The sequence below is a fragment of the Siphateles boraxobius genome, unplaced genomic scaffold (genome assembly GCF_051911475.1).
Source record: "Siphateles boraxobius isolate OS27281-9 unplaced genomic scaffold, OSU_SipBor_1 12, whole genome shotgun sequence".
NCBI lineage: Eukaryota > Metazoa > Chordata > Actinopteri > Cypriniformes > Leuciscidae > Siphateles > Siphateles boraxobius.
In genome coordinates, this window is record NW_027508722.1 from 14,159,669 (window position 1) to 14,182,670 (window position 23,002).

Below are 23,002 nucleotides of genomic sequence, written 5' to 3' on the forward strand. Positions count from 1 at the left end.
AGCTTAGACACCCTTGTTTAACCATGCATTAAAAATGCTGAAATAACACTGCAGTGTGAATATTTAAATGAGGTCACTGTCAATCTTTTAAGGGTAAAATTAACTCAACTATTAGTAGACAAGCGAGTTTCCTTCTCAGAGTCAGTCTGTAATGTACATTTGTAGTATTTTTAAAGCACTACATGAACACACCTGCTGCTTGGTCTGGGCCTTCTGGACGTACTCGCGGCCCACTTTGATGCGGGGTGTGAGAATGGCTCGGCTGAACTCCAGTACGCTGATGCCCAGCAGGTGGCAGAGCTTCTGTGCTGCTGTGTCATCCGGCATGGAGGCCTGATCGGTGTTCTTCTCTTTGTGAAACGAGATGTTCCCAAACTGCAGCACTGCAGAGATCACCTTTAACATAGCTGAAAAGAGAGAGAGTGAGAGATCAGGATGGACAGCAGGATAGAAAATCTTTTTTTTATGTTTAATTCAAGTAAATGTTTTATGCAATCTTGTGATGTCCCCTTTCTAGATCTATTTGAGACCATTTTCTCCCTTACATGTGGATTCTTCCTGGGTGAATCCCATGATGGTCACTGAATCCATTGTCTGAGTGAAGTTTTCTGAATCACTCTGACCCGGAACAGGAAGTGACCCCCCGCAGATGAAGCGGTACTGATCCGCGCTGCCCAGCAGAAGCTCCTCTACAGAAAGGGTGAGAATAAATAAACACAGTGATTATGTTTCCATATGTTTCCATTAGAGAGAATAAAAAACCTGTATATTGTGAAGCAGTGTGTTTTCTGTGTTTGTGTGGTCTACTGACTTCTCATGGCCTCAGAAGCTCCAGAGAGGAGCTGGTAGAAGATGTGGAAGGTTCGCTCCTCTTTGGCCTGCCTGATGGCTCGAGACTTCTCCAGCAGATCTGATACACATGCAGGTTAATGAAAAATGCACCGATACACACTTTGTTTGCTGTACATTATGGGCCAGATTTATGGACAAATTAGCGTGAGCGCAATTCCAAAAAAGCGCAGATGGGAGTGGAAAGTTCTGCGAGTGATCTACCGACGACGCACAAATTAAAGAACACAGACGCAGCCGGATCGTTTCCATAATGACCAATGCAATTTACCAAGAGCAGCGCAAATTCACGTCTGGTTAAAGACTTGCTTTTTTTGGGGCTGTAAATAATGGTGCAAATACCAGTAAACTGACTAGCGCAAACGTTAGTAAATCACCTTGCATGATTCATTTATACACTCTCCTCCCATAAATTTTGCGTCTGGAAGGGAAACTCCAACAAATGCATACGCAATAAGTTCAGCCGCAAAAATAAACCTGTCCACGCTAGTTTTTCACTGCGTCATTAATTATCATCTGGTGTAAAAGTGATTTGTAGTGGATGTTTGAAGGATACAGGTCTCAATATTAGCACCAACAATATATCCAGCAACATCAAAATTGATCCTGATGAATTTGCCCTAAAACAAATAAAAAAATACATGTCAGAACAAAGCATGTGATAGAGATAACTTTATGTGTTTATGGTTAGATGTGGCGTTTCAGGGCTTACAAATCTGGAAGAGTTGTCGTTTTTGACCGTTTTGGCATTGCCGAAGGCCTCGAGGATGGGGTTCGCTTGCAGTAATTGTCTCTCCAGCTCCCCCTTGTCACGGGACAGAAATAACAGCATATCAGTGCAGGAATATTACCTACGTTACAGCTAAAAGCCCATCATCAGCCCAGCATCAGCATATGACTGCAGCCAAACAATCACACTCTTTTGCAAAAACACATACGCATTTATTTTACTAAATTGAGACTTACCACAGACAAGAAACACACCTTCTAAAGGAGTGCAGATGTATTGTAAGGACAAACTAGTTCTCAAATCTAGTCAAATGGCAGTTTCTAAAATCACTGTTTATTGTACACACATGCAAAAAAAAAAGTGCATACTTTTTTGTGTGTGAACAATTTATATAATTTTAGATATTTTAAAAGCTATTTACTACCATTAAAAGGTTCTGTTTTAATTACAGAAATTTAAAAAATAAGTATAGAGAAATATTTTTCATTGCAGTTTTCAATAAAAAAATTTAAACATAACTTAAATATTTTATTTTTAAGTTTAGCATATGTTTAATGAATAAATAAGAAAATATGTAAATTATGTAAAAATAAATGTCTGGAAACAATTTACATTACATCTTTCCTCAACTTTGAAATTTGTCCTCAAATTAATGCTAGCTCAGAAGAATCACACACACAGACAGCTGAAATGGCAAACTCATAAATTTGCAGCTCAGCAAAAGCCTTAAGCCAGAAAAAACAAATTCCATGTACAGGCTAGAGAACCTCTGTCTAAGCTATGAGGTTTCACCCTCACCTATATAGACTAGTATGGTCTATATAGGTCAAAAATAAAAATTAAAAAAATACCATAGCAAAGCTTTAATATGTATACAGTGCCCCCTACAGGCCCAAAGTGGAAGCATTAGAACACAACAATACTCACATACTGCATTGTCTGTTAGTCCACAAAAAAAGAGAGATGGGGTGGTTGAACAAGTGCACAGAACACACAGGGGACAAAAAATAGAACATGTTGATGAGCAAAAACATAAAAACATGATCAAAAAAGAAACATAAATAAATCCAAAGACATTAATAAGACATATGATATCACACATTATGAGGTTAAAGTGGGAGGATGTGAATTAGAACTGCTATAGTTTGAACTCCTTCTTGTCCGCCGGATGTGCCAGTCATGAAGAGAAAAGCCCCCACTCACCCTGTTCACAGCACTACTGCCACGGCCCAGAGAGCGTGTGCCATCCATCTTCAGCAGGACAAAGAGCAGAGAAACCAACAGCAGAAAGAAACAGCAGGACCCAGGAAAGAGAGGAGACAGGGTGAGGAAGGCAACCAAGAAGAGCGGAAATCGAAATATTAGAGAAAAGGAAATGCAAATGAAAGGATGTTTTGGGGTTTGTTTGTATATAGCACACAGATACACCAACATATACAGCTTTATAATTCAAGACGGAACTATAAGGATGGCCCGTGGGTAGTGTGAAAGAGTGAAAAAACGTATCAATATTGGGGATATGTAATATATATATATATAATTATATTATATTTCTTATAATTCTTACAATTCACTTTAAATATTTAAAACAACTGATTTTATTTTTTATTTTATTTGTACATTGTTTTTGACAAACTAGTACAGAATTTTAAAATCTACCATTTACTGGTTACCGGCATCAGCTTATCATAATTGGTCAGAATTGTAGTCATATTTGTGCATCCCTAAAAAAAAAAAAAACTTAATATTTAATGAAATATAATTTTTGCAGATTTAATTAAGCAATAAATTAAAAAATCACTTAAATTAATTATATAATCATTTGTATTTGTGGTTCCAGTGAAAATATTGGCAAGGCAACTACAAACATCATTTTTGTATTATTACTGCATTTTGTATTATTTATCCTTATTGTTGAGCCATGTAATAAAACAGTTATTAGAGAACTACAGATAACAGCAAAAAAATTAATAATAATAATAATAAATAAAATAGAAAGGTAAGCATGTGCTGACTTGTTTTAGAAAAGCAGAATGCAGAAATAGCTTTTTATCTCCCTAAAGTCTTCCGCCAGTCCCCCGTCCTCACCTGTAGGGCGATGTCTTTGGGCCGTCCCAGAGTGCCAGACTTGTGTGAGGACGCCACATGTGCCAAATACTGAATCACTTTTTTTGTGTTCTCCGTCTTTCCTGCACCAGATTCCCCACTGAACACACACACACATACATAAACAGAACAAATAAACCACCTTCTTCTGTAAAATAGGGGCAGACTATTTTCAGAGTTATTCAAACAAATACTGGCAGATGACTTAAATGACTTAGCTGGAAACAAATTTGTAACAAAATTAGAAACACGTGCCAGTAAATGGTAAGAAAATAGAGATCTGTAGAAAAACATGCTATTCTACGTTATAACAGGCCTTAGGGACTAAACAGGGTAAGATCTGGTCTTTTTGTGCCCTTAAGGCTTCTGTTGTGCCTACTAAGACATTCAAGTCACATACCAGTCTTACATCTCTCCTCATGCTGCAAACCATCTTAACTTCTCCATGTTAAATGCTCAATTAAATGTTCACTGATTTTTCTAATCTTTCAGCTGTAATTCCACATATACGTATTCAAACTCAAATATGCAGTGGAAACTCACGTGCACAGAATGGCCTGATCTTCTCTGTCTGTAGGAGAAAAAAAACAAAACACATGAATAGGGACATTAGAACGACCAATTGACATTTACAGTAATTGCTCTTGATTTAAAAATGAATTTGAATTGTGTCAAATTTCTGAAAATTAAACATTTGGTATATAAGAGAAAACTTATGTAATAAAAATGCTTAGAGAATAATAATTGAATTATTATGACTCAAAAGTAGGGGGTGACACCCAAAGACACTGAAAGTAACTCAATGACACAATTATAAAATGATATCAATATTGAGAGCATCTAGTTTTGCTCCAGGACCCAGATTTTACATTTGACAGTGGCAATACAACACAGTTGTATTGTATTAAAACTAAAATCATTAAGAAAAGAAAAGAAAAGTACTAAACTAAAAAAAATACCCCATTTTTTTCCTCATCCTTTGGCTAGCGTTACATTGTAAGATCCCGCTGTTTTTCAGGCAAATGCTTTTAAACCATCTAAGCACGATACGACACAAAAGAGAATGCAGTGCAGCACTGGCGCAAGTCTGTGAATCTGTCTGTGACACACACACTCATGCGCACAGAAAGTCGCTTAATTTATGTGTGTTTGATAACTTTATTCAATTTTTTGTTTATATTCTACCTCTCATAAAAAGTTTACAAGGTTACATGGGTCAAAAAAACTGTTTACCCACAAAAAAACTGTTTACAAGGTTACATGAGTCAAAAACAATAATGTTTTGAGCATTTTACAGGGCAAGTGAAAATCTGAACCGTCTGACTGGGCCAATAGAAAATAATTGAGTCCTGATATATTGAAGCACACAGGTAAATGTGACATTCATTACAATGGGTTTATGTAACTATTTTTTCAAGTTTACTTGAATTAAAAGTTGTTACATTTTTTAAAGCACAATAAATATTCAAATTGATAGCTTTCAATTATAATGTAATGCTGAATGCCTATAATTAATGGCTAAAATCGACAAAAAAAATCATATAGTTGGTACTGGCCTTTTTTCATAAAATGCTTGTTAATGATGCCATTAAACAAATATTTAAAAAATAGGTGTCAGAGATATTCAGTCATTTCCTCATTTAGTTTCATTATCATGGACTTTTAGTTTGCTTCTCATTATTTCCTGTTGTCTTTGTTCATGTTTCCCGTCATCGTTAGTTACTATGGCAATTCATCTGATCATCACACCTGTTAGTCTTTTAGTTCGTTACCAGGGTGTATTTAAGTTCCTCGTTTCTCTGCCTTGATTTTCTGTGGATTATCTGAGTTTGTTTGATTAAATTGTTTATTTTTGAATTCATCTTCATCTGAACTTTTTCTGTGGACCTTATTCACTGTGATCATGACAATAGGCTTCTGTTGTTTCTGGAAATAGAATAGAACGGGGCATCTGTTTACTGCTGGAATTTGTCGTTTCGCCCCACATCCAGTGTAGACAGCATCAGTGATTATAATGGGTTATATTTGCTTTAGTCGTGTCGCAACGCTCGCGTCTGGTGTAGACACTTGGTTTCGGTAGTTGTGGTGTTTAAAGTGGATTCATTGCCTGTTTTATGTTAACCTGGCACTGGCAGTCCTTTGCTTACTGCAGAACCTTACACCGTTCACTTTATATTTTTACACGTTTCACTGAAATACTCAATTCTGATTCTTCAATTGCGCCATTAATTGCTCTGTTATTCCAAGACAACAACGACTGCAACTGGTAACAGACTGAGGAAAGACCCATGACATAATCGGCATGGCTCCTTTTCCCAGAAAACACACGCACACACACCAGTTGAGCCAGTTTATTAACCACAGACACACCCTGAAGAGCAGGATCCAGGGTGAAAATGCCAAATCTCAGTGTCTCAGTCATGCCTGGGGATTTCACACTGTTACTAAGTGTGTGAAAGATCTAAAACTTCATGTAGCAACATGAAACTGGTTTTCTTCTTTCTAAATACTTTGACGCAGAGGTGTATGAATAAATTCACATAAACTGAAGCAGGCCTATAGCAGGATAGTTGGTTGCCATGGTACCTTGCAGCATGCTCCTGTAGGCCGCCTCCGATATGGCGTAGATATGCGGAGGCATCTCATGCCGTTTCTTCCCACGATACATCTCTATGATGGATTCTGTATAGATGGGCAGGTTCTTATAGGGGTTGATAGCCACACAAAACAGGCCGGAGTATGTCTGTGGCACACAAACACAATAATTAAGACAGTTAGAAATAGGCTAATGATTTTGTATGTAGAAACTATTCTTGGCAGAGACTGAACAACCTCAGACCGCCCACATTCTCTTCACTGACTGCCTGATGGATACTGCACACAAAACTAGCAGCCACTTAAAATCAGAAGCTCCTGAAGTCAGAGTGCTCTGTTCAAAGTACATTATGAAACATTGTAAAATCAAGCACAATAAGCAAATTTAAAGGAAGAACTTATCACTCGATTTTCTAAAGTTTACAAGATTAGTGCAACGATTTTTCTAAAGAGCTCTAGGTTTGCTGTGCTTGTTTGTAGGGCTGCACAATTTGGGCAAAACTTCTGTAATTATAAATCAATGTGACATTACTATTATAATTATAAAAATATAAAACAAAATAAAAAAATTTTCTAGACTATTTCACTGTAAAATTAATAACTCTTTCTAAAATTAATCATTATTAAATTAGTATTACTAAAACTAACATTTGTGTCTTAATTTTCTCCTTTTCAAATGTTAAACCACTGAGTTTTTATTTTGGTGGAAAACTGTATGTTCCGTTTTTATTTCTGTGTTATGTTACTTTATATATAATATTAATAATAATATAAAAATCATAATAAATTTACCATATTAATTTGAGTGAATTTCACACTGCATTTATTTTAGTCAAAATTTTGTTGACGTTTGAGTGAAAAAAATCTACCAAATATTTACATATATAATTACATTTTACTTGTGCTGTCAAAATCGGTTAATCGCATCTAACATAAAAGTTTGTGTGCGTTTGTATATATACACACAACACAAACGTTTATACGTTTATAAACACACAAAGTATATACTAACTTTTATGATAGTAAAAGTGATACTCCTTGTATATAAATACTCCTTGATCTTGCGTTTGTATAAGTGTCTCTGTTCATGTGTGTTTGTACTTTCTTGGCTGCGTTCTACATGAAACCTGAGCAGAAATTCAAACCGAGAGCCTTTGATGAACAAACACACGCGTGTATATCTGTGTGTGTAACACTATCCTTCTCACTTACTCAGAGAAAACCCACACACTCATGTGATGGCAGGGCACAGTCGTGGGCATGTGTCAGGAGGACTGAATGATCGCTAAAGACATGTGGGAAACAACTCTGGCTAAAGGGAAACACTCACATATATGAGTCCTGAATAGTATCTCTCTCGTAGATTGTGTAAGACAGAGGCCTCATTGAGGCATGTGAGATCTGCCATATCTTCGACTTTACTGAATCGGGGAGGGTTCATCCGCTGCAGCTCCTCCCTCGAAAGCGTCATTTTCTTCCCAGTTTCAGTAAGCTCCACCTCCACCTCGTCGCCCCGCTCCTCGCGCACACTTGCAGACTGACCAAAGGAAACACAGGCAGAAAACGAAAGGATGACGAGAGATTAAATGATTGCGCTCCATGTAAAATGTCTTTCAGCGAACATGCGCTACCAACTCCACATTTGCAGCCAATGTGTCAATGTCCTGATATTAATATTAAAGTCATAATCACTGTAAAGTCAAATGTCCAATGTTGGCTCAGATATTATGTAGACAAAAGTCTAAAATGTCACTCCAAAATAATTGTGACACTGTTTTCATGACAATTATGCACATAAATGTCTCAGTACTGTAATGTAAAACAATAAATAAAAATATAGCTGCAAGCAGCGATGACGGGCCCAAGCCTTTTTAAATGAATGATGATGGTTTCAGGAGATGCACCCTACCAGAAATGTTACCAAAGCACAGTGGGACTTGTGCTAGTGGGTTTATTCAAACAACACTGTGCGATAAACACACACAGTCTATCTGTTTCAGAGATTGATAATGATACTTAATATTCTCCTACAGACCACTGAGTCTCTCACACAAGCGTACTCACTTTGTTGGAAACAGAGAATACATTCATGTTTGATGGAGACAGACAGTCTGAGGGGGAGTGTGTCAGGGGTCCAGAAACAGATATAGATATACTGAGACACAGGGAGTGAGAGTATAGAGTGCCGCCTTCATGACATCCAACAGGAAGTGCTGAGATCTCCCTCTCTGTTCTCTCTGGCAGTCAGTCACATTCTCAACATGGGACACTTCATGACGAGGCCTCATTTTGCATTGCGGTGACGTTTAGCATTGAGCAACCCCTGGTTCAACAAGTGTATTGAGCTATTTATAGAGTGTCATATCAAAGCACTAAAGCCACGTGTTAGGTAGGTGGGCTGCATAAGACTTCCTAAATTAGCTTCTTAGATTTGAAACTTTAACTAGAAGGAGACCAACATAAACAAGGTCAAAAGTTAAGCAGCAGATTAGAGCCTCCTGTCATGGCTTGTAATACAACAGCTCTTCAAGAACCTTGGGTAACCAGCTAAAAGCTCTGGTTCATTTTGTGATCATTTAGTTACCTGAGAATTATTTACCTTGGAATTTTAGGGAATATTAAAACTGGTTCTATGTTCACAAGAGACATAAAGTGGCAAGCTTGTATATCCATAAGTGGGAATGATATTTGAAAGCTACAGTGGAGGGGTAGTCAATAACGACTTATTAGTCAATAACGACTTAAACGATAACGATATAGTTGGGGTTTTGCGAGTGGAAAATGCAAAAAATCTTGCAATGCTGAAAAATCTGTATTTATTTTGGATGATGTAAGTAACTTTTACAATTTAAAAACTATTAAGCCTGATTCATATTAAATCTAATTTGTGTGATCAAGTGTTTTAACTGATAAATAAATATGCATATCGCTTCTGAGCATTTTACTTTTAAATCCATGATCAATATGATCTCTTTGGAATGCAACAAACCTGTAAAACGTTTAAAAAGAACCCACCTATATCTTCTCTACAAACAAATGGAATTGTAACACATTATTTAATGTTTAAAGTACTATTTATAATGATCTATAGAGCGTAATACATACACGGAGCTGCTCATATACGTCATTAAAACTGCTTGACTGAAGAACTGGGAAACGCTATTGGCGGTTTTTACATCTAATTACAGCTATTACACAAACTCACATGTCTATCACACGGTTGAATCTAGTTATTCATTAGTCAGCTATTGATGCTTGTTCTATCTTGAATAACGTGATGCTTCCATAACGTGTTGCTCCCATAACAGAGATGTAAAGCGCTGTCTTTCTCGCATTTTCAAAACCTCATAAAATATAATACTGTGGCCTGGCTTAATACACAGTCTAATTGTCTAACGAAATCTAAAATTTAAACATATTTTACTGTACCATTTCCGGGGCCTTATGTTTCTTATTTGAGCCAATGCAGATGAATGAGCAAAGTTAATTCATGGCAAGACTGATTGTAAAGCAAATCCTGATTGGTTGGAGCGAGAGCATGCTATGATTGGTCAGCTCAAATGGCTGTTATCTGATTGGCTTAAGTAGACGATTGGTGGAGTCCACTTATTTGTGGATTTCTCTGCACGTCTGGACGTTAGAAGTGTTTCAAAATCCATATGCTTGCGGGGATGTACAAATGCGCAGGAAGCTATCATCAAAAAATGCAGAGTTGTGTTTGTGACATAAAACACATTTGTAAATAGTTTTTATATGCAAATCTCATATTATTTATTTTGTGAATTTTATAAATTTTTGTGTAACTATATACATTTATTTGGGAATCTCAATCTATTTATTTGGAATAATGCAACAATTCTAACCCCATAGTTGAAGGACGCAATCTACTGTTTTGATGTTCGTTTTGAAAACGATCCGGACGTAGTAATTGACAAAAACACAATTTTCTCAGCTTTTTGTTCAAAATGTTGCTTTTTTTATGAAACTTACCCACAGTCAAGTGTTGATGAAAAGGAATGAATGAAGCTAGAATAAAATATTTTGCTGGCATTGGCTGGCAACTTAAAAAAAAAACGCTGGAAGGGAAAGAGTTAACTTGAGATTCACATTTTTGAAATGCCGTGTAACGCTTGACGTGGGTTATAGATGTCCATCTAGCATGTGATTACATTGAAAAACAATGGAAAAGTAGTGCAGTGAAATGGAAAAACACGTTCTGTGTGATCACTGTTCTTAATTTTGGACCAATAAATCTTTGCATTTTTTTTTGTTTGGCTAGGACTTTTATTTGGACAGAGCTGAGTTTACTGTCTTTGTATGACAATTATGTCTAATCATTTATTAGATCTGAAATGTTATAGAAATTAAACAGTATTTGAAAAAAGGTTAGCGTTTGCCTTTCTAGTATTAGTAGGCCTAATCGAAAGGCAAAAACTATAATACTTTTTTGTATACCATTTACATTATTGAAATTTTCTGTCTTTAATCTATTATTATTATTGTCATATTCACAGTGTATGTAAATTTTGCATTAACTGATTTTCACCCAGTTCAAATTATTTAAATATGTTTTTCCATATTGGCTCATTTTCACACAAAACAATCCAATTTAGTTTCTATATAATATATTGTCAAATAAATATACATTTTATAGCAGCATGTATTATTTACTATCGTTAAATTAAATAGATTAAATATATATATATATATATCGCCTTTACATCGGCCACAATACCTTCTAAAATATCAGCATAGGCTATCAAAAAAAAATCTATATTAGTTGACCAAAACTCTTTGTATCAGCCTTACCTCAAACCCATGTTTCTCTGAAGGCACCCATACGAGTCTCTTAGCCGCCCAATCAGCTTGGCTGGAGGCGGAGAACTTTGAAGTTGGTGACCCAGGCCCCGCCCCCGTGGACAGGAAGCGGGTGACATCATTAACACTGCCGCCCGCTGGCCTGGACATGGTTGAAGAACTGTATAGGAGAAATAAAGAGAGAGAGAGTTGTAACTCTTCATGGAGGAAACACAGCAGAGACCGATCATTACCCTTAATCGAATTATAACCATCATCATTATGATGCCACTGAGGCAATCATCCAGTCCATCAATCACAGGATAGTGCAACAGAGCGGGATGAGGGGAGACAAACCAACAGACAATGAGTGTTGAGAGAGAAATATGGAGATGATTACAGTATTGTGACATTTAATACTGCAGTTATACTGAAGGACGCCCTGATCAAGAGCTTCAGCGACAGTATGCAGATGAGAAAATGTGTGTGTGAAAGCGCATAGCCTGTGCAAATATGATTAAGAAAATATACAACCACATGTACTGCAAAAAATACACATATGTACCGTACACATGTGTATTTTTGATGTTGTTATATCAAAGATATTTTTGATGTTGTTATATCAAACATCAAACATTTTTGATGTTGTTATATCAAAGAATTCTCAAATATAATAAAGAACAAAATGTCTGTTTTTCAGGATACAGTATTTTAAAAAATAATTTTGTAAAATTCAAGCATAACAGATCTTTACTGAAAAGGGTTTAAACAATATGTTTGATGCTTGTCCCATGAACCATAAACAATTATTTATTTATTATTATAACGTGTGACCCAAGACCTGTTTGAGAACTCGCAAGTGCCTTGGAGGAAGAGTGGCGAGACATCTCACAGCAAGAACTGACAAATCTGGTGCCGTCCATGAGGATGAGATGCACTACTGAAAACAGCTTCTGGCCACACCAGATATTTAGATTTTGCTTATGACAGTGATTTGAAAATACTGTTCAAAAGTGAACGGTTGGCGAGATTTTATTATGTTTTTGATGTTTAATGTTAATCTTATGCTCACCAAGGCCACATTTACATGATCAAAAATACAGCAAGAAACAGTAATATTGTGAAATTATCATTACAATTTAAAAAGCAATTGTGTTTGCAAATCTGAATTTTTAGCATCATTGCTCCAGTCTTCAGTCACATGATCCTTAAAAATCATCATAATATGCTGATTTGATGACCAAGAAAATGTTTTATTGTTATGTTAAAAACAGTTTTGCTGCTTAATCAATATTTTTGTGGAAACTGTATTACATTCTTTTTCAGGATTCTTTGATTAATAGAAAGTTCAAAAGATCAACATTGTTTCTCATCAGCCATTTCACTCACTCATACGTTCCCATCTTTATTTTGCAAGCATTCATTTTGCTTCGCTTTAGCTATGATGAAGAGACACCTACTCTTGCATTGCGTGTTCATGCATTTTGGAGGCGGAGCAATGAAGGGAGGGTTGTGTTTGTTTGGGTTGATTTCAAATATCAACAGTGTTCAACAATGTTCAACAATGTTTCTCAGAAATGGCTTAAAGCAGAGCACTGTTTTCATACCACCACAGTGTTTAGACTTACGTGAGGGAAATCATATCAACCTATGAATGGCTTACTTATAATTATCTTTGCATGTTAAACTGGGATAGGAGAAAGTATTTTAGCATATAAATAAAAATGACACACTCCATCTAAATACAAGTTTTGTCTTCCTCTGTGTGTGTGTGTGTGTGTGTGTGTGTGTGTGTGTGTGTGTGCGTGTGTGTGTGTGTGTGTGTGTGTGTGTGTGTGTGTGTGTGTGTGTGTGTGTGTGTGTGTGTGTGTGTGTGTGTGTGTGTGTGTGTGTGTGTGTGTGTGTGTGTGTGTGTGTGTGTGTGTGTGTGTGTGGCTGAGGTGGATAGGGGGACAGTGTGCATGTTCTGAATTTGATGGATCGGTGAAGTGACAGCCAGGCCAGAAAGCAAAGAGTGGAAATGAGGTCTACATATAAACGTCCAGAGAAAAACAGGCCATTCAGCCGTACTGCCGAATAAGCCCGACTACTTCATTGCATTCATAGTGCGGGACTACATCTTAAAGCTAGATGAACACTAAACCTGCCCAGCTTAAAGATATAGTTCATCCATTTACTCAACGTCATGTTTCCTGCATGACATTTTTCCATGGAACACAAAAGGAGATGTTACACAGAACTCCATTGCTGCTCTTTATTGAATATGAATGGGGCTCGAGCTCCAAAAATTACAAATTATGATTTGTCTATATGATTTGTGCACTATATTTCAATCGTAATCCATTTGATACTTTTGGTAAGAAACAGACCAAAATAAATAGCTCTCAAATGTCATTCATATTTGCTAACATTGAAATATGGTGAGTAGGGCTGTCAGTCACTGTAAATTATTTTGGTAATAACTACAATTATTTTGACGATTAATCAAGCAATCAGATATTTTTGTAGTAAGTAGCCTAATAAAAATAGACCCATTGAACAATACACAGTTACACTTTATTGTTAGATGTAATTATACAATTAATACTAAGTGTAATATTAATTTAAGATTATAGTTTGGTTTAGGGTTAATGTTTCTGTTGACACTTTAGTTTACAGCCTTTGTTACATATGCTACATGTACTTACTGTGGTAATAACAGTCAATTATGCATAATTACATGCAACTAACCCTAAACCAACCCAACCCCTATTCCTAACACAAGTATACGTAGTTAATTATATTACTCAGTACTGAAATGTAAAATTACACTGTAACAAGGACACCTTAAAATAAAGTGTAACCATGTTTCGTTTGATGTAATTACTACATGTAACAAGTAATAGTGTTACCCAATAGCCTTTTCAATTACTTAAACTAGGCCTACATAAATAATAACAATGAGGCAATATTAATTGAATCAATAAAGTATTGAAAGTAATCTTAAAATAGGCTACATAATGTAAAATACTGTATGCGTGGCGTGCACATCAGCCTATTTTATACTATGGCAGAAGCAGATATGCATTAAAATATGCATACACGTCTTGTAAATTGGTCAGGTCTGGAACAACATGAGAACGAGTGAATAAGAGAATTTTTATTTTTGGGTGTAAAAAAAATCCTCATTCTGATATTCGCTCGGATAAACAGGTTCCCTGATTAAAAGAGCACTGTTAAACACAGTATAAATCCATATTGAAATCAATTAGAGCACTTTGTTCTGACATCCTAGCACTGAAGAAGGCTGTGAGCCTGTGGGCAATACAGGTCCTGCTTGACCAGACGCAGTAGTGGCCTCACCCGTCTGGGTTTCAAAACTTTTCATTACGAAACTTGTTAAACCAATTAAAGTCATCCAAGTTTTCGAACTGAGGTTGTGCAACACATAAGGAATGTGTATGAACTAGCCAAACTATTGTTTTTAGTCATCTGCTCTTAATCCCAGTCCTCAAAATTCCCCAGAGGGCTTCAGAGTTTTTTTTTTCCACAGAACACAGAATGATCGTAATCCTGGTTGGTTTTGTCTACGGATGTCAATCACTTGGGTGTGTTTTCCTTAAAGTGTGTTGGCAGCATCTGTCACATGGCAGTTGCACCAGTTGCACTTTTGAAGATATTTCCAAATGATCACACTGCATAATCTCTCAATATTCAGATCAATGGTCGCTAGTCAGATTAATGGATTCTTCAATGGTTCAAGCATGATGTGAGTGTGTGTTCACTAGGGACCAGGGTTACACACACCTTACCCATCAACACCATCCCTCTCACAGTGACTATGAGATCATGTCTTACTCACAAGAGGTGAACCTGTCCTAGTGTGTGTGAGCTTGTGCATGACAAATATGACAGGAATGAGGGTGTATCTCTTTCATTCTGTATGTCTCGTCCTCATCCGCTCTCACTTTTATCTTTTAAAAGTATTTTACGTTAAATACTGCCAACACACAAAAAAAATTTTTTTCTAAATAATAGAAAAAATAAACAAGGTGACAGTAATGTCAATAAAAATAATTGCAAAATATAAAGAAGAACTCATTTAAAATTAATAAATGAAATAAAGACTACTCCTTTGTACAGACAATGAATGAAGTCAGTATGAATTTCAGAGCTGTGACTGTTGCCTGCAGTTCATATATTTTTGGCTGTGACAGATGCATGACTGTCCTCTCTCTCTCTCTCTCTCTCTCTCTCTCTCTCTCTCTCTCTAATACACAGAGTAATTAGGGTTTAATGCTGATCTTTCATTTCTGACTAGTGAGATAACAATATACATGATCAGATGAGACTAAACAAAAGGGATCAACATGATCATGTGTGTGTGTGTGTCTGGTTCTCCATGACGGATTCTCAGCATCTGACGCGGCAAAAAAGCATCAAACACGCGGTTTATTCTTTATTATATTATTACGTTACCGCTAGTGACGTCCGGTTCTCATGCCGACATAATTACGATACGGCATTTCTGGCGTATTATAAGCGCGTTCCAGTCTGACTCAGTCATGCTGCCTTATAATGCTGTCTAGGTAGCAAGTGCCCTAGGTTTTGAGACATCGCGCCGGTAGCTGGGCTGGGGTCGTGTCTGTGCTGTATGTCTAGCAAAGCTAATCTATTCTCATAATAGAAGACCTACAAAAAAATGAAACCATTCATCGGGCATTATTAGGCTATATGTGACAAATACGTAAATAGAGCAGGTCTGGTGGGTTAATGCAGCACAGAAAGGCATGGACCGTTCGTACTTTCTTAAGATGGCTTAGGGAAACACCCTTTAACGGTGATTATTGTATCTGCATATGAAGATGAGACATTAATGTCTCTGTGTGTCTCTGAATTATTAAATATATGCATTTACTTGCATCTCATCGAGCGTGCTATTAGAAACACTTAATACATAATGTACAAAACGTTTTGATACCGCAAATGCTGTTAATGTGCCCGCGATGTGACTGTTTTCTATAATGCATTTTAATACCGGGGTCTTGCCAGATCTTCTATACACACTCTTGTGGGGTGGGGGGAACTGTCCCTCTCCGGTGTCATTTTCGGCTTTATTTCGAGGCCCTATAACCCACTGAAACATGATCACGCGCACGGCACAGAATAAGGAGATACGGACATAATACAAGACAACGCGTGTCTTACCTTAAATGTGTTAATCCACTCTCGGGATATGGCTAGAGCCACGAAGAGAAAAGAAACGTGCTCTCGCGCTTTTCTTTTTCAGTGTGAGAGGGCTAATAGTGCAAATGCGGCTTTTCACATTACAGCGCTCGCGTGAAGCCGCAAACTCATTCACACTTAGAATAAAATAGACAGTAAAGAGAAGTGATGGCAAACGGAGGACTTCACCAAAACCCCGACGCTTCCTCACTATTGACCAATGGCGTTTAGGATATACACGCGTAGTCCCGCCCTCCAGAAAAAATAAGCGAATTAAAGCCCTTACTATCCCTTTAAACCCGCCTTGTGAATAGAACAGAGCGGCCACGCCTTAGTACTGGCGGATTCTCGCTCGACAACCAATCATACGCGCGATGATAAGAATGACAGCACTGGAGCACCAATGATACGATAGGATTAAGTGAGGCTTGTCCTGATTGACGTGGCTGGTGGCCAATGGCGCGAGAGCAGCAGGTGCCGCTGCAGGACTGTCGCGCGGAGGGGTAGAGATTTGCGCGCTCTTTGTTGACAGCAGCGCAGTGTGTCTTGACTGTCTGCCGCGGGAATGATCCCTGAAGCTGGGCGCCCCAGATTCCGCATTAATGCCGAGGAATCTGAAGATCGAGGTCTGGATGGCCGCGCCTAACAATTTGGTCAAAATCGCAACAAAATGCGAGAGGATATTTAATTTAAACACAAATAAACCACTTTCGTCTGTACAGCTGACATATAGTAACCGTTTAGCATTTGATTATTATTATTATTGATTTTTTTTAGAAGACCTCATAATAATATTAATAAGAATATTCATATTCATATTTTATTACAATTAATAAATACGTCGTTGAAGCATAATAATGACGGTGATGATCATTATCATAATTATTATTATTGATAATAATAGTAACAATTTAAATTAACACGTTGTTCTTAATAGGTAATACTGTCATTACCTAACAATTGTTACAATTCAGACATTATAAAAATTATTATCTTTTTAAGCCCTGCATGCAATTAAAAGAAATGTTGGAGTGCAAATAGAGGAGACAAGTCAAGAAAACGTGTTTGTTTATTCTTGTCCATGAAGCACATTCAGTATGAATAGTATCAAAGGTACAGCACAGAGGCCTGAACACTGACTTAATAACTTAAACAGCATTTAGAAAATGAATTAAAAATAGAACATGAGCCACTGGATGCCATGGTGAACTCAGGCAATACTGAACGGAGTAATTAAAGCATTTGATAATGGGTAATGATTTTCAGAGTAGAAGTATTTAGAAAACAATGAGGTCGAAGTGCAAGTGATGGTCCAGTTATGGCAGAGATGTTAAACTGGAGTGACCAGACAAACACTCAGTCACACACAACACACAGGCCTATTAATAGAACTTTGTGATCATGGAGACTAATGATAAACAGGAAAGCTTACATACAGAGAAACAGGAAAAAGAAAAATAGATTACAAGAGCAAATAAGCATAAGTGGATCAATTAAAGCAACAATTGTTTATTGAAACAGAGCCCAAGGCTACATATCTATTTGCTTAATATAGTAACAACTGTACATATTAACTTGCAATACCTGAACAGGGTTCAATCCAGTGCATATATATTTCAGTCCTCACATAAAACTACACCACCCGCAGAACTGGAGAGACAGACAATTTTATATTCTATATGAATATGAATTGTCTGACTAAATTTAACCATAAATCTTCTGCTTAAAAAAAAAAACTTTCTGTGATACTATGCAATCATATATTTAAGTGTAATTGCACATGGTTTTTTTGAAAGAAAAGATATTCATACTTTTATTCAACAAAGATGCATTAAATTGATCAAAAGTATTTTAATAGTAAAAACATTTACAGTGCTAAAAATATTTATACATCAAATAAATTCTGTTCTCTTAGTATTCATCAAAGAATCCTGAAAAAATGCATCAGTTTTCACAAAAATATCAAGCAGCTTGACTTTTTCCAACTGTGACACTGTAACAATAAGACATTTTACTTGTAATAATTTTAAAAATTGTAGTATTATTTCACAATATTACAGTTTTTACTATATATGTTTTGATCAAATAAATGCAGTTTGTTAAGGGACTTCTTTGAAACAAAAAATACCGTTGAAAACATATGTGCATTTCTTTCTTTTATGGAACACAAAAGAAGATATTTTGAAAGTCAATGGCCTCCAAACGACTTCCAGCATGTGGACAAAAAAGACAGAGAACTTTTTCTTTTCAAAGGAGAAAGAAATATAGAGAGATTTGGAACAGCGAGTAAATGATAACAGAATTGTCATTTTTAGGTGAACTATATCCCTTTAAGTGACAGAAAGCTCATATAGAATCTGCATCCACAGAAGTCAGCAAAAATTATCCACAGATTTTAATTAGAATATCCATAATTCACAAAGTTCTACACAACTCCCACCCTTTGCATGTTAGTTTAATTAATAATTTGTATAATTTGGTTATACATGTAGCTATAACATTAGCCAAGTTTTCATACACTTCTTAAGCTCTTATTTTATCGTGAAAATGCATTTTAAAAAGTTTGCGAAATTTTAATCCATTTTGGCCTTTAAGCAATAAAATGGTGTGCGTAAAAAACAAATTCTCACATAAGAAAAAAAACGTATTGGTCACATATGCAAGAGACATTGACTCAATATCTAATTTTAGTTATAAAGGTCAGTATCAGTCATTTTTCAAATGTTGTACCAACATTCACAATTTGTTGTTATTAACTGGTTTCCAGCTTTTTAAAAACAAGTTTTCAAAAAAACATTGTTTGTTCTCATTCTTTGAACCACTTTTATTCCTGAGAGAAAAGCTGCCTTTAAATGACTTGGCTTATACAACTAACGTAAAGTTCATGGAAACATAAAAATACTGTAATTTTTTTTCAAAATGTACATTTTGTTAGATCATTTTACTATATGAAGTTCAAAGTAATTATGTCAAATAACATCACTTTTATTTGAGTTAAAGCCGTTTTCTCAACAAAAAGTGTTTCCAAACATTTTTTTCCACGACATTTGAAGAATTGACACAAACAGTGTTGGGGGTATAACGCATTACAAGTGAAATATGTAATCAGATTACCTTTTTTCAAGTAACTAGTAAAGTAATGGATTACTTTCACATTTTGAACAAAATATCTGTTACTTACAGTATTTGCATTGCTTATTTGAAAAATAATTAATTTTTTACCCAAGTTACTTTTTATTCTACAATCTTCAATGAACCGAATGCGTTGTGCGCGCTGTGTGAACATGTAAAGTTATTGTAGTTCTAGAGTAAATGTAAGCAAGCTTTTACTCATCTCACTTGCACAAAAACACATTCAGTATTCCTCAACATGAATAAAAACAGAAATGCTTATTCAGACTATTACATTTTGTAACATGCCTTTACATTTTGTACTTTTGTTTTGTTTGTTTTTGTTAAGAAACAAACAAGCAAGCTGCCCAGCCCAGAGAAAACATAACGCAAAAGTAATGTAACGCATTACTTTCCATAAAAAGTAACTAAGAAAGGCAATTAGTTACTTTTTAGGGAGAAACACAATATTGTAATGCATACTTTAAAAAGTAACTTTCCCCAACACTGTTCACAAATAGTTTTACCAATAATAGCATTTCCATCAGCAATATCGGAAAAAAAATACGTTTTTCGCAAAAACATCCTTGGATGAAAACTTGGCAAGTGTCTCAGCTCCATTTAACACGTTACTATATTCAAACATATAATAATTAATATAGATTTTCTCCCCAAAAAATAAATCTGCATTGAATATGTGGAAATATAGATTCCACCTGGGCTTATAACTTAACATAAGCATTAATGCATCCTAATTTTCTCCATTACTCCCTAAAACCTCAAAACAAGCAGACTCACTTTCAAAGGCACACCACTGGCAAACTAATTACAAAAGAAAAAAAATAGAAGAAGAAAAAAAACCTGTCTGGCAACATGCTTTAGGTCAGAGTGCTTGTCTGGTTGTTTAAGAATGAATGGAAGACAGAAAGAAGACATGCCAGAGTCATGACAACAATACTACAGTGTGTAAAGAAATCATTTACCATAGTTTCTACTACACGCTTCTAAAACAGTGAAGAAACACTAAAGGAACACAAAACATTAAAGTCTACAATTCAAACAGTGGCTGATGATAGATCCATGGATCCATGAGGAAAACCAGAGTTCCCCCATGCTGTGCAATCAAACATATTTTCTCTTATACTTTCAAGCCACACCCTACAAAAAAAATAAATACAATCTTCATACAATATGTTACTCCATTTCCATACATACAGCTAGCTAATTCATTTTTGGTCTGTGCAATTGTGACAAATGTGGTATGTTACAAATTACGAAAGTGCTTCACATAATCTTTGTGTACCCTGATACAAAACGGTGCTTAAACTTAAATAGAAAATTAAAAATACAGTACATAAGAGAAACAACTTGAAAATGCTGCAGATTTTCAGTAGTTTCTTGTTTTGCAGTGGCTCAAGCAGGCATTCTGACATTCAATACAAAACACAATAGTTCTCGCAGCAAGTTATTTGATTTTTGTTTTTGCCAAAAATTCCTATTTGTGTATGATATTGCCATAAGAGTTGTAAATTGTGAAATGGCTCATCCAGGTTGCAGCCACTGGGCGCCACTGTTGTGTCTCTATCAGGTCCATGCTGGAGCCACTGCAGCTCGTGTTGCAAAAGATCGCCAGGTTCAATCGGCACACTGTTGCAGCTCTCCTCATGTCCAAATGACCTTCTCTATCAATCCCTCTATATTCCCCCTCATGCTTTCATTTCACCCCCAGGTCGATCTGTTTTCGGTCATTAAGTCTTTGACCTCATTTCAATTTGATTGACCTGAATACATTCCCCCCTGCACTGACTCAAACTTTAACAACTCAAACTTTAGCTTGACTCCATCCGAAAGTTCCTTCTCTACAAAGCTCCTACTTTTTGGAGGGGATTCACAAAAAAAGCTGCTGCCTTAAATTTTTAAGTACAATCAACTTAAATATAAGTCATTTCAACTTAAATTACATTTAGCTGACTTAAAAAAAATTGTTGAATCTTGTACAACTACAAAAGTTCAAAAAATACTAAACTTATTTTGATGAGTTAAAGCAATGCAAAAACATGTTGTACATAACTTATTCATGTAAATTTTTTACAGTGCAAAAATGAATAAAGAAAGTCCGTCTTCAAAATAAAAAAAGCCAAACTGCAAAGTCCTCAATTGATCTTTACGAAAGCTCTTGCTGTTTATTGACAGCGTCACTGCTTCTGCTAACAGAAACAGCAATAAAGTGGTTAATGCCGTGGTACTTTAGTCTACACAGCGTATGAGTACAGTGTCGTTATTAGTAAGTTAGAAATACATTAACAAGTTTGAATTTTTTTAACTTCTGGTTTCATTGTCCTGAAGCAAATAGGTTTTTTGAATGGGTTCATGTGAACACAAGCTGAAGATATTTTCAAATTTTATTTTGACATAAAATACATCAATTATACCCCAACTTGTGTTTTTTTAAACTTGATTATCTTGAAAAACTTATATTTTAGCTGGTTGATGACCAATATAGAGTTATGTGCAGCTGAGTTTTGGACCAATGAGATTTTACCATTGACAGGGCCTCCGTGGGTGACAAAATAGAAACCAAACAACCAACCAAATGTATCACTCATTATAATCTGATAACAATCTGATAACAAGTTGCTAAATGGGACTACAGAGGTTGTCTGAGACATTAAATGTCATTACAGCGAACAGGAAAACTTGTGTTCATACCCGTGCAAACTATTGTAAATCAAACTTTATATCTTGTAAATAAAGAACGAAAGAGTGGTCGGAAACTTAATGGTGGTAGCACTTTAGTCATGCGTTCATGTATAGCCTACGCTTAGCTTTTTACTTCTGGTAATTGTATTTAGGCTTTAAAATTAATAAAAGTTGTGTTCATTTGTGAAGATTGTCATGATAGGCAAAATGTGGAAGAATCATAAACTTCTGTTGGTCACAAAGCTTATATTCTGCAATTATCCAAATGGCTTTTTGTCAAGGGAACCAGAGAGATGCTAACTTCTGGGTTGGCCTTCAAAAATACGTCATCCCTGCGGCCCTCTTTTGTCTGAACAAACCTAAAAAATATAACATTTTTAGCTTACCATTAATGTCAGATTTTATTGCTGATTTGAAAAATATAATAGAAATGCGAGTTTGGTAAGCAGCTTTTGAGATTTCCGTGTTTTCTACTAGCAGTTGTATTTGAATGACTGAAAACAGCTGTGCTCGCAACATGGCCGCTGAGTGTTTTGCCTTGAAAAGTCTAAACAATTACGGGGAGTTATAAGCTAAAATACTGCACTGATGCAACCGTTTAGTGAATTTTCCCCACTGTCTCACTATGTTTCTCTTTGGTTCTCTTCTCCCAGGCGGTAAGAGGCCACTTTCCCTTTTTCTATTCTCCATCTTTTGTGCATTCTGTCTTTTCTCACCCCATCGTAAGCATGACCTTTTGTCATTAATCAGTCCTGAATTGTCCCTTTATGGTCCTCTTTGCCTTAGTCCCCTGTCCAAGTCTGTCTTTCCAGGCCTTTGTCCAGTTGCTGGTTCTCTCTCTCTCTCCCCCTACCCCTAGTTCCAACTCCTCCCTCCATCCTGACCCTTTTCCTTTCTTTCTCTACCTCC

The 23,002-nt window shown here is 36.1% G+C and overlaps 1 protein-coding gene across 10 annotated transcripts in view; it reads right to left on the minus strand.

The window, feature by feature from the left end:
• myh14 (myosin, heavy chain 14, non-muscle) overlaps positions 1-16,491 on the minus strand; it is a 49,327-nt gene extending 32,836 nt beyond the window's left edge. For 4 of the 10 annotated variants that reach the window (XM_077209077.1, XM_077209073.1, XM_077209057.1 and 1 more), the window contains exons 1-13: positions 16,265-16,491; positions 11,090-11,258; positions 7,611-7,817; positions 6,272-6,428; positions 4,229-4,256; positions 3,668-3,785; positions 2,783-2,830; positions 2,507-2,518; positions 1,562-1,654; positions 1,406-1,469; positions 812-910; positions 546-689; positions 193-407 (exon numbers count right to left, since the gene is read on the minus strand). In XM_077209077.1, coding sequence (XP_077065192.1) covers positions 193-407; positions 546-689; positions 812-910; positions 1,406-1,469; positions 1,562-1,654; positions 2,507-2,518; positions 2,783-2,830; positions 3,668-3,785; positions 4,229-4,256; positions 6,272-6,428; positions 7,611-7,817; positions 11,090-11,248 — 1,344 coding nt within the window. In that variant the 5' untranslated portion in view covers positions 11,249-11,258; positions 16,265-16,491. The remainder of the gene's footprint in view (positions 1-192; positions 408-545; positions 690-811; positions 911-1,405; positions 1,470-1,561; positions 1,655-2,506; positions 2,519-2,782; positions 2,831-3,667; positions 3,786-4,228; positions 4,257-6,271; positions 6,429-7,610; positions 7,818-11,089; positions 11,259-16,264) is intronic. The other 6 variants (XM_077209083.1, XM_077209063.1, XM_077209050.1 and 3 more) reach the window with 3 other exon arrangements.
• Between the last annotated feature and the right edge of the window lie 6,511 nt (positions 16,492-23,002).